The 12,720-nt window shown below is 44.4% G+C and overlaps 1 protein-coding gene across 1 annotated transcript in view; it reads left to right on the forward strand.

Annotated features, from left to right (window-relative positions):
* The first annotated feature begins 2,042 nt into the window (after positions 1 to 2,042).
* The window catches only part of LRP12 (LDL receptor related protein 12), a 50,651-nt gene continuing 39,973 nt past the window's right edge, over positions 2,043 to 12,720 (forward strand). The window contains exon 1 of the mRNA XM_042833507.1: positions 2,043 to 2,157. Within this exon, the coding sequence (XP_042689441.1) occupies positions 2,079 to 2,157 (79 nt within the window). The 5' untranslated portion in view covers positions 2,043 to 2,078. The remainder of the gene's footprint in view (positions 2,158 to 12,720) is intronic.

Below are 12,720 nucleotides of genomic sequence, written 5' to 3' on the forward strand. Positions count from 1 at the left end.
TTTGCTCTCTGCTGCCATGAATGATCAACGTGGGTATATGATAAAGGGTAACCACTTATTTGTGTGAGTGACTGAAAACAGTTTTGCCAACAGGGATCTTTGGAACAGCATTTAATCTGAAAAGATAATTAATGTCTTCTTTGTTGTGCAACAGAAGTCTATGGAATCATATCGTATCACATCTCTCAGTAACACACAATTGGGTGGCTGAAATTGGGTTTAACTAGGCAGACAAAAATAACTTTGGGAGGAGCAGAGAAAGGTTATGGGTCACGTGATGCTGATTTGTTTGTTCAAAGTTGACCTATCCCTGCAGCAGAGAGTTTAACGAGCTCCAGTAAGGACTTGCACCCAGAGCTGCAATTACTGTGGGAGGGTCCAAGGTCTGCATGTGTGCGTGGGGTCTGGGTCGTGTCTGTTCGTGGGGGCAGCAGTATCTTTCTCAGAGTCTACAGATCAGACTTCCTGAGCATCCTTCCACTGCCTTGTGGTTGACAATCAACAAAAAGAGGCACGGATACACTGGGTGGAAAACAGGACATCTGAGATTTCACTGAAGAAGTTGTTCAAACTTGCAAGTAGAAAAAGAAAAGGAGTTTGATGGCAAAGACATTGTGAATACTTTACTCATTTGTATAAACCTGTAAATAAAGGTTATGTTTCCTTCAAAGTGTTTTTTTTTTTTTTTTTTTTTTGGCTTCTGAGAGGTGAACAAGCACATTGCTCACTTGATGAATTTACCAAAGCCTATTCCACTGAGGGCCATTAAACTTGATGATATCATCTCTAATTCGGGGAGTTCCTGAGCCACAGCTTCCCAGCGTCAGGCTGGTCTGGTTTGCCTTCCTTCTTTGGTGACTATCACTGACACATCATCTTCTTCAAGATGCTCATCCTTAAAGCTGCCTATTTCCTGTCCCCCAGAAAGACACTCCTCCCAGTGTACTTCCTTCCAAAATAAGGTAGGGGTTGAGAAGTAAACATGGGAGAAATCAGAGAAGAGTGAATGAAGAATGGAATCAGGAAAAATAGTATAAAGCACTCTCCACAGCCATCACCTTCTGTGGAACAAGAGCTCTGCTCTGACACCAGACATCTGTTCTCAAGACGTACGGATGGAGCCCTACTTGTGCCAGTGGTTTTTGTTCTTGTCAGGAATGGTAATTTCTTACTTTTCAAATGAATCAGTTCACACCGTAGAACTGAGAAGACTTCAGGCAATAAACACTTCTCCAAGTCTGCAACACACACTACAGGGTTCACGATAAATATAGAAATCGCACTGTGAATCTCACTTTGTTTTTGATACTCAAGTATCTGAGAGCGCCAAGTAACTGTGGAACAAGAAAGTAATGTCATCAGTGGGTGCAGGGCTGGTAACCACACACAGACATTTACAGTGTCATGAGGCTCGGTTTGGGGGTCGGCAGTGTCGGATGCTGTGCATTTACAGCAGTTACGTTTCAGCTCGCACACCAGTTCCAGGTCTCGCTCATAAACGCACTTCGCAGCTGAGCATTAGCAGCTGCCCGGCGTCCCCGCGCCTCAGCTCGGCTCTGTCACAAGCCCGCCCCGAGGACGCGGCTCCGGCTGGGTGGCGGCGGCGGTGGCGGCGGCGGCGGCGGCGGCGGCTCCGAGACAGCCGAAAGCCAACCGAAACCCGGCGGCGGCTGTAGGAGGAGGAGAGAGAGGCGGGGCGGGGACAGGACGCCCGCCCGTCCCCCCCCCCTCCGCCGTCTGGGGCCGCCGCTCCGCCCGCCCGGCCCGCGGCTGCCGGGAGCGAGTGCATGCGCTCGGGCCGCCAGTGCGCAGCCGCGGCGGAGCGCAGCCGGGGAGGAGGAAGCGGCGCGGCACGGCGCGGGGGAAGGAGGCCGAGGCCGGCGGCGGCTCATGGCTCCGCGGGCGGGCGGGAGGCAGAGGCGCGCGAGCGCGGGCCGCTAGCGCTCCCCAGGCGGCAGCTCCGGCGGGCGCGGGACGGGGCTCTGCCCGGCCCCTCTCGCGGCGGCGGCGGCGGCTCCGGCTGCGTTTGGGGGGCGGCGGCGGGTCGTGCTCTCGTCGCTGTGCCGCGGGCTGGTGGCATGGCCCCGCGGGGAAGCGCAGAACGCTTCCCGGCTTGGAGGTTCGCGCAGCTCGTGCTCCTCGTCGTCTCCTGCTGCGGTACGTACCGGCGTGACGCCACCCCTCCGCCCCCGGCTCCGGGCCGCCCGCCGCGGGCACGGCGAACAAAGCGGCCTTTCTGCCCGCGGCCCGGTCCCGGCGCTCGGCCCGGAGCGCTTCCCCGCCCCCTCCTCCAACCCCCCCCCCCCCTTCATTCCCCTACCGTTGCGCCGTTCGCGGCTTTAATTTTATTTCTTCGTTCCGGTGGGGGTGGTAATCTCCTCAGGGAGGTCCTGCGAGCGGACGCTGGGACGTGTCCCGGCCGCCCCCGTTTTAATGTTCCGCAGATGTAAGTGGCCGGGAACTCCGGAGTTGGTGCGCGACCGCACGAACGCGCGCACCCTCGCAGCGCTGACGGGCGGTGGGCTCCGGGAAGCGTGGCACCCTGCGCCAGGCCGCGCCGCACGGCCGGGGATGGATCTCCCGGGAGCTTTTGTTCAGCCTTCTCGCTTGGTACACGTAGTGCCGTTTTGGCACGATCGCAAACTCCTCTTTAAACAAAGCTGCTAGTGAAAAGCACTTAATAAACGCGCCAGTGAATGTGCTTATGTTGTGCAGTACGTAAGTAGCACGGTGACATAATAGGTCAAACGCCAGATGCTGCACGGAGGAGCTGCCCGTGGGCCCTCCTGGAGCTCGCTGTGTTATGAAGTTGAGCGCAGGCGGTGCCGCTGGGCCCCGGGTGAGCAGCAGAACGGAACAGGCACTGCCCTGTGTGCACAGCTCGGGCGGCGGCCCGTCCCTCAGTAGTGCTTCTGCTTCCAGCGTGGGCTGAGCGGGTTCAGTTGGAGTCATTTTGCTGCTTAGGAATGTGGACCTACGGGCTGAGACGCTTGGTTTTGTCTTTGTGTAAGGCCTTGTCCAGCACGTGTCTGTGCTGTGAGTAGGATTGTGAGCTCCTGAGTATGGATGCACAGCATGAATTTGTAAGAATGTTACTGTTACTGTTTCACTGATGCACGTGTGTCTAGGTGAGCAGAAGTCAGATGGGTTCTTGATGTAGAACTGCATTTACAGTGCCTGTTCCTGGGTGGTGCCTGTTCCTGAGTGGTGACACCAGTATGGTTTGAGTGAGTACACATGGATGAGCCAGGCAAGGTGCTGACCGATCCTGTGAATACACGTGTGGGCAAGAAGGGGAGTGTTAATATCTATGTGGGCTGTTAAAAAGTCACACAGCCAAGGGTAAAGTGAAAGTGCAGCTGGAAAAGGTTTGGCTATGGTGGAGCAGGAAACAGTAGGGAAAGTCTCAGCTCTGGGCATGTTCAGCTGACCTTAGGTTTGTGTGCTTGAGGAATGTAACTTCTGTGTAGAGCCTTTTAATAAAGTGCAAATTCTTTTGTTGTTTTCACTACAACCAAAAGAAAAAGTCAGAGTTACTGTGATAAACCTCACCAGCTTGAGTTTAGTAGTTAGATTCAGCTTGTGATTCTTTGGGCTGTTGTCAGCATTTCCAATATAACACTTAAACGATAAGCACAGCCTTTTGTTAAAGGTGATAGTTGTGGGGTTTTGCTTGTTTTACTAAAAAGCTCAACCAAATACAAATTGTGCTGAGTAACATCTTCACTGAACCTTCAAGCTTTCCAAAGTTTAACCAAGAGCAAGGGCTGCATAATTTCTTTTGCCTTGCCATTCATAATAACCTTTGCTGGAAAAGGAAGGCAGAGCCTGCCTTCAGCCAGTGTGCTGCCTCTTCTGAAGTTTAGTTTATCCCTACAACTTCTTGTTACAAATGTTCTGACCCATTTCACTGCTTGAAGGAAGGGAACTTTCTTGTCCCCAAGCTGAGCATCCAAGAGGAATGCAGGAGTTGGCTGCATAGCAAGGCCAATCTCTAATTGTCTCTTCAGTTTGTTCTGTTCACTTTTTTGGGGAGAAGGAGATGGGAGTGGGAAGTATTCCCTGTTAAAGCGTATCGCCTTCTTGTAGAACTGCTTTTAGCTCTCCCAAACTAAACACCGACATGAATTTGATCAGGAAGCTACTGGCAGTAGAGCTCTGGACAGAGATGTTCATCCTGAGCAGAGCCTTGCAGATATCATAATGTTACTGCATGTTAAGGCGTTGAATGCAGGAGGCAGCATTCAGGGTAAGCATGTGCTTGGGAGAACAGTAGTGTATCATTTTGGTGACTTTCATTGTGCAATTGTGCAGCTATAATGCCTAGAATTTTCCACCAATTAATATATGAAATTCACGGAGGTTGATATGTGGGCCTTGAGCTCTCTGGAGAATGTTTCTCTGTTTCCCTGTAGCTAGTGAAATTTTTTCAAACCTTCCTTCTGATGATGACTGTAATGATAAAAATTTGAGGAGGAATACTGATGTGTAAAATATTGGAATAGAACTGACTAACAAGAATTGTAGCTTGATAGGATAATTGGGCCATAGTATTTATTTCTTGTTGACTCGGGAATTTTATATCCAATAAATACGATACTGTGCATTTCTCTTTGTAACTCTGACATGGCTTTTGCTGGGACAAATATGAAGACATTTCTGTGTATCTCAAAGGCCATGGCAATTGCTTGCATTCAAAACAAGACTGTATATGGCATGAAGTGGTTTCTTCAGGGGAAAAATATTGTTTGAGAAGTTGTTCTCTTGAGGGCAGTGTTTTTCAGAACAGAGTCTGATGATTGATTAGCTGAAATCAAATGAATTTTGTTTCCTTGTTAAAACAGCAGTTTGGATGAGAGAACTGAATTCCTGTGTTGTTTGATTTTTATTTAACCCTTGACAGAACAGCAGTTTATATTTTATGGGTACCGTTAACACAGTATTTTCAGGAGCATTTTGAGGACCAGTCAGGGAAAAGATTGGTTCAAGAGCAAAGGCTGTGTTATGAAAAGTCTTTCAAGTGACACAGTGCAAAAGCTGGGATGTCTGTTTGAACTGTGGGTTGGAGGTGTGGGTGTTCACCTCCGCTTTGCTACAAGTCAGGTTTTTCATTGTCTTAACTGTAGCTGTTATCCCACTGTGTTTACATCAATTTCTGTCCCACTTGACAGAAAACCACAGCAAGCTTTTTGCTGCATTTTGTCAAGTTAGTAGTGATCAACACTGTTGTACAGTCAGTAAATTTCCCACTGCTTCTGGCTTTAGCAGATGTGATGAGAATAAAATAGAAGTGCAGCAACAGGAACGTATACCTGAAACAACTCCAAGGTAGGAACTGGTGGCATGACAGATCAATCTTAATTCTCCATGTCTACAGGATGGGTTAGGCTTTACTTGGAGCACTGCTGACTGAGAATCATTAGAAGTCAGAAAATGACTACTCACAAAGTTGTAATTGAAACAGTGTTGTATGTTACTGAAGTTGCAATGCTATTGATGTTATTTTGACCTATGGAGAAAAAAAAAGCATGCTATTATTACATAAGCTTTAAAATGCTTTGTTCTGTATTAGTACTATTCCAGGTTTCTGTAGTACAGACATTGCTTGAGATTATCATGAGATCATGTATATAATGCATTGTTTACTTGGTTTTAAGACCAGGCAGGTTAAATTATAAAAGTTCACTGATCCGGATCCAAATTTAAGTTACGTGTCAGTTTGCTCATACGGCATGAGGAAGAATAAGACATTTCTCAGGTTCATTCACCTTGTTTGAAAGAATAGTTTGAATCATGTAAGCCTGCCAGCGCGTTTATTTAATTTTCTGAAGAAGTTGCACTATGAAGCCGGTACATGCTGTCCTAAAGGAATGACTTGGCTTCATAAATTATTGTACTTTAAATTCTTGAATGTCACTTTTTAGTGATATGTCTGTGATATGCTGGACAAATACATTTTGCTAAGCTGTAAATCATATTATTGGCGAAACTGCTGCGTTTAGCATATTAGAATGGTGTCATAGTCTTTGAAAGGAAAATGTCCTAACTTTAATGGCATAGAAATTTCTATTGTCTGGTAAGTTTATTATCAGTCAAGTTGTGCAAGTCATTCATCTGGCTGCTCAGCGCCAGTTAAGTCTGTAGTCTGTATCTGAGAATCACAGAATGGCCCAGGTTGGAATGAACCTCAAGGATCACGAAGTTCCAATCCCCCACACCACAGACAGGGCCACCAACCTCCACATTTAATAGTAGACCAGGCTGCCCAAGGCCCATCTAACCTGGCCTTGAACACCTCCAGGGATGGGGCATCCACAACCTCTCCGGGCAAAAGAGGTCTTACGGGCAGTATTTAAAGTAACATTAGTTTGAAAGGAGAAGAAGAAAACAACCTAGATAAACTCTTACCAAAAGGAATTCCAAATTTAATCTAATTGGTGTGATTGTAAGCATGACCAGAATGAGAACACTTTCAGCTGGAGGAAAAGGCAGTTGTCCTGATCCCAGGTACAGAAGCCGCCTGACTCCATTACTCTCACCAGAGCAAAACACATTATTAGCTTGGCTTCTCCAGCTTCTTCCTGTCATTGCTGGGAGAGGAAGTGCTCTGCTGGATTAGAGCTGGATGGGCCCTGTAGGTGATTCTGTTGGACTCCTTTGTTTCACCCAGTTGCCTTTCACTATCGAGTAGCTGTACTGTATGCACTACCTGCATTATTTTCAGCTAAGCAATAAATATATTTTTTTGTTTGACCTGGCTCAGACTTGCAATTATGATCAGTTTTCTGTTTCATGAACAGATCTCACACAGAGCCACAGAATATCAAGGACTGCAGGGGACCTCAAAAGGTCATCTAGTTCAGTCTCAAGTTCTTAAAATTCGTATTGTTGATATGTTAGGTACTGCACACATTTGCCTTTTATTGTAGTTTCTCAAGCTGCAGAAAGGATTGTTTCATATTTAACATGGAACTCATTCCCATAGGTATTTTTTTTTCATGACTATAATCTGTACTGCATGTATAGTATGTTTTTACTTTTCTAGATGTGTCTGCATTTTCCAGCATCGCTGTTCCGTTTATATTGTCCCAGACAGTTAATAGTGATGCTGATTGCTGGTACAGCTGAGATGGTCACTGAGGCATCAGTGAGAGTGTGATTTGTTAACAAGCTTGAATATGTTTTTTTGCTATTTCACAGTTCATACAGTAGTGCTCGTATTCAGCTGAGAATTACTAGCTATAACATTTTACAGCACCAGTTATTACTGAGGCGTCTGCCTGTTGGTAAGATTCATCCTACTTAGTTGACATGGTTGTAAAAACAAACTTGGGTACCAGTGTATTTAATATCATAGAGATGGTGGAGGTCCGAGTTCATGTGTTCATCCTGCCAGCAGAAGTGAAGCTCCCAGTGGTTTATACTGCAGGCTGTGTGATAGGGCACTCTGAAAAGCTGTGTAGTTCTGGCTCTTGAGTGTTTTCTGCACTTGAGTTGATACCATTGTTGTTCCATTACAAGTGTTTTATTGCACTGAAGTTGATAGTTGCATTGAAATACACAGTACTGGTTCTTGTGAATACCTGTGCTTAAATACTAAATTAGTGTAGCGTGTGGGTGGAGACAAATACTTCCACAGGACTTACTCCGGGTTTTGGTCCTGACTTGTTTCTCTGCTTTACATTTGGATATACTGTAACTTTTGTTGCATGGTAATCTGTTGATGAAAGACTTTCTAGCAAGGCAAATATATCTAGAACTGATCCATGAGATTTTTTTTTTTTCCCCTATTTCAGCAGCCTGAATTTTAGGTTATAAGAGAACTGCTGATAACTTTCTCATTGGTGTTGTGAGGATCAACTTTCTGGAAGCAGTCAGAGGGGGAAAAAAGAACAGGGTTGTCTAATTTATCCTTATTTGATTCTGGATCAAAAGTGAGTTAGAAAGTAATAATTAAAGCCAAAAATAAATTAAACAATCTAAAGGTTAGCCTTTTTTGGAGGGGGGGAGGGGGAAAATGTCACACAGAAACATTTGGTTTCGTAGTTTGAGCTGTCATAGGATGATCTGACTTTCCACTTAAGTGTCTTGTGACATACCAGGTACTTCCCCAGATACCTATAATTGGGGGGTGGAAATTTGATGTGAGAGAGCTGAACTTTCTCACTCTTACTGTGTGCAACAAACTTTCAGCAAAGCAATGAAAGTGAACCAGCTGCATTTCTGCATGTGGCCGCAGTAAGTGTGAACTTTGCTTTTAGGCTCTGAGTTGTGTATTTTCACCCTCCTGATGCATGTCTGTAATATTTCCTCCTTGAAGGGGAAGTCCCCAGGACTTTGCGTAGCGGTTCAGAGCAGAATTTTTAATTCAGTTGCAGCCAGCAGATAAGAAAATGATTCTCTAACAAGCAGTGTGAGCATATAAAGTGTGAGCTAAAAAAGTTGTTGTTTAAAATTTAGGAGAAAAAAAAAAAAAAAAAAAAAAAAAAAAACCCCTCTGTTAAAGTTCCTGTAACTTAGTTTTAGTACTCCAACTCTGTGTCACGGGTCCCTCTGAAAGCACAATTTGTGAGAATAGTTTTCTTGTGAGAAATATTTTCTTCCATCTACTCTATACTGTTTTACTTGTAATAAGTTTTTTCTACTCTGTGCATCTTTCTAACGATCCTGCTCATTGAGGAATTGTTCCTTTCAGAAGAACTTCTTAGTAAAGGGAGTAAGAAATTGAGAACAGAAAATTGAAATTTTATTGATAGGTTTTGGAGAGAGGAAAACACATGTTCATCTGTTGGCTCCTAGGTTTCAGCTGTGTATGAAGTTTCATTAGAGTTTTTTTAGCATCTTTTTCTACACCTTGTGAAGCATACTGGAATTCAAGAATGAGTTTGTTTATCGTTACAGGGTGTTTTAGTTCCATAAGATTACATTCTGAGTATTTCAGGTGTAAAAGAAAATGAAAGCTTCAAGTAGGAGTACTGTCATACCTGAGACTGAGAATGCTGATGAATAGGGTCACATCATGTGCTAAATAAATCCTATATGTAAAAATGTTCCTCTTGTTGCACAGCATTAGGTGAAGGCCTTAGCCGCTATCCCAGTTTTCCTGCACATGTAGCTAAAGGAACCCCTTTGCAAAGAGAATGATTCTAGAATTCTAATTAACATGCTTTTGTATTTGTTGCATTCTTGTGTTTACTGCACTCTGCTCTTCTGCCCAGGGCCCCATCCAATCTGGCCTTGAACACCTCCAGGGACAGGGCATCCACAACCTCCCTGGGCAGCCTGTTCCAGCACCTTACCACCCTCCTAGTAAAGAACTTCCCCCTGTCATGCAACCTAAATCTTCTCTCCTTCAACTTAAAACCATTTCCCCTTGTCCTGCTGGTATCTACCCTTGTAAAGAGTTGACTCTTCCTGTTTACAGGCTCTGTTAGATACTGAAAGGCTGCAATGAGGTAAAGTCTTCAAGGTGTGTTCATGGCTGGATGGGGCTCTGAGCACCCTGACCTGGCTGTAGGTGCCCCTCTTCATTGCAGGGAGGTTGGACTAGAGGACCCTTTAATGTCCCTTTCAACTCAAGTCAAACGGAGACAGAGCCATTCTTTAATACAGAGATGCAAGGTGTTGGGGAGGGCAGCTGTTACTTAAGAGGCTGTGAAAATGGGTTAAAGGGAACTGTTTTTGGTACTGTGTTTTTTATTGTAAGGTGTGCTATAGGAGTGAGTGAACATCTGATCAGTGTAAGACGTTATTTCTAGGAATTAACAGCAGTTGAGAAAAGGGGTTGGAATTCAGGAGAACCTGGGGTATCCCAAGGTCCAGCTCTCAGGTTCTGTGAGTTCACTCAGGCAAGGGGATATCACAGAAACTTTAACATCTCGATTCTTACCAGTGCTTTAGAAGATATAAGTAAATGAATAGAGATCTTAGAGGGTTGCAGTAACTCAACATATGGCTGTTATCAGCATTTTGAATCATCTCTTTTTGTGACCCTGGCACATATCCCTCTTTCTCTCTGATGCCGGCATCAAGGCATTTTGTGCTCTTCATCTTCTGTAGTGCTGATGTGCCCCAGCGCTGCCTGCTCCACCAGTCCGGCTGCTGCCAGCCTCCCTGGTGGTGCCCATCCAGCGCTTTGCAGTGCCTGTGGCCCAGGTGCTGCTCAGCTGTTTCCTTCCCATCCCGGATGTGTGGTTATCCGGTGTGCCTGTCATCTGTGTGCACTGTAGGAAAGCGTCATTGGTGTTGTAATTGTAACGTAAATGGCAATCCACCATGCCAAAACTGAGCTCTGATGCTCTTGCTAAGTCCACACTTCTAACTTTCTGCTTTTCTTCTTCTGTTGCGGAAGTCTGGGGTATTACTGCTGCTAGCAGAGCCTTAATGCTGTGTATGGATATGGCTTGGTAAAAGGAGTCCATTTTCGCTGTAGAGGAGCATGGTCAGCCTTTCCCACAGACTCCTGGAGGCCTGAGCTGTTCGCAGTGTCACTGGGATTGTGAGGAGTTCTCCAGGACCAGGAGGTCCTGTATTTGGGATATGCGGACTTGAAGGAGCAGCAGTTCTGTAAGCTGCTCTGTGAGATGACATCCCTGTGGATGAGTCCATCTGAAGCCAGAACTGCTGGAGTGTTAGGTTAGACTCATGCATGGGGAGCTGACACACCCCTGTCTGCACTGCCAGCTAACAAAAAGTTCTCTTAGTGCTGGACACTGGCTTTTTAGAATCAGTATCGTGTGATTCAGCTGTGTGTCTGTCTTGAAACATCAATTAAAAGAGTGGAGACCAGGAATACATACCTGGAACCAAGTGAATAAGCATGCATTTGAATCCCTCTCACCGAGTTTCTGGAACTCTCCCTAGCTTGTGGTTTTGCAAAGGAGATGGACCTGAATTCTGGATAGCTATTTTAAGCCTTAGGTATGAAAAAATTCACCATAAAATGCAATAGCTTTTAGATATGATTAATGGCTGAAGTAAATCTGAATTTAATTTTTAATCTGAGATGCTACTTGCTGACCATACTGCACACTTGGGAGTCAATAAATTGCTTAAAGCACTTAATTTGAAATAAACACCATGTGTGAGAAAATGAGGATGTGTTATTTAAGTAAAATGACTGCATCAAATGCTTATTTTTTTCCAAGGGAGATGATATATTGAAATGGGAAGGAGAGCTGGAATAGCTTTAAAGTTGAGAATTGTTGCACACAATTTGTAAATTACTGCTATGTATGTAAGGATCATGGCATCAGATCCTTACTGAGCAACTCTTTCATGCCTGTACTGAATGCTGTATTCTTTGATAGATTTATGAAGTGTCTGTAGACTTGTTAATTTATTTAGACGTATAATGGGGTTTGTTTGCAGTTCATGGAGTTGCATTGTTCTGGGCCTACTTTTCTCCCTATATCTGGAAATCTGCTATTAAGAGAAAGGATGTGTGCTTAAATGAGCTATATGCTTTATTACTACATAAAAGCAGGTAAATAGAAATTTGAACATGTAGGCATTATGTCTGACATTGATCTTCTACTTGTCACCATGCTATGTCATATTTCTTGCTATTTTAACACTCTGTGCTTTTCTTTAAAAGGGTGTAGGAGCAAGTGTTGAATTTTTTGATCAGGTTGCCTTTTAATAGAGTGAAATGTCTACCCGTATATGTAGTTTTTAACTGTATTTCACAGCAGAATTAGTGCTTTGAAACCTAATTTTTACGCTTTTTCCTTTTCAAGCTATATTCTTTAGAAAGGAAATCCATAGCTATTTAAGCTGGGGAACGATTCTGCAGAAATACAGAGTGTAGTGTTTCCTGTTGTAGCGTGGCTGAGGTCTATTTTTTTAGTAGTACTGTATTCTTCAGAGTTAAAGTTCTCAAGGGACGGGCAGTCCTTGTGCCAAGCAGGCTAAGAACTTCTGTCATTAATGCACCGACTTGGTTTCCTAAGCCAACCCTACCTTCTTTATGTGTAAGGCAGCAGTATGACTCTTGTTGCTTTGGTTGGTTGTTTCCTTAGCCCTGCCTTAGCAAAGTTAGTCACTGGCTCACCTGTCATTCTGCTGGTGGCAAGTTGACAAAATCAAGGTAAGCCTTTGTTTTTCTGACGTGCGTGTGACTGTGTAAATACTAATAAGTCTTGTGATTGTTTTGAACACAGACAAACAGACACGTGTGTGTGTGTGTGTGTATTTATATAAATAGTGTGGAATTTTAATCCAAGCTCTGCCTTGACTTAGCTATGCTGTGTTACAATCAGTGTAAATTTTACTGGTGGCATCAGTAGGATTAAAGTCAAATCAAAGTGAACTACTTTCAAAAAATTGAGAATTTTACCTGCAGTTTCATGATTACTAGCAGGGAAATTAAATATAGACCTTCTTAGGAATTTTTATTGGCATGCAAATTAATTCAAAATTAATTCAAAATTGCGTGATATGGTTTAGTACTAGTGGTGGCAATGGTGATGAGGAGACGGTTGGACTGGATGATCTTATAGGTCGTTTCCAACCGTGTGATTCTTGTGATTCTTGTGTTTATAAAAGGCTGCATTTGAAAACTTTGCCCAGGATTACCGTAGGCTATTCATCTTTGTTTTAGGTGGTCCAGTTGGAAAAGCTGTACAGGTTGGTTTGGTTTCTTGTTATTTTTTTCTTTGAGAGGAGGAAGGCGAACAGGAACGTCTTGTACCATCACTTTCAGCTGCAGCAAGCTTAACA

This window comes from Centrocercus urophasianus, unplaced genomic scaffold (assembly GCF_019232065.1).
Source record: "Centrocercus urophasianus isolate 14NV4802_14NV808 unplaced genomic scaffold, USGS_Curo_1.0 seq_11, whole genome shotgun sequence".
Taxonomy (NCBI): Eukaryota; Metazoa; Chordata; class Aves; order Galliformes; family Phasianidae; genus Centrocercus; species Centrocercus urophasianus.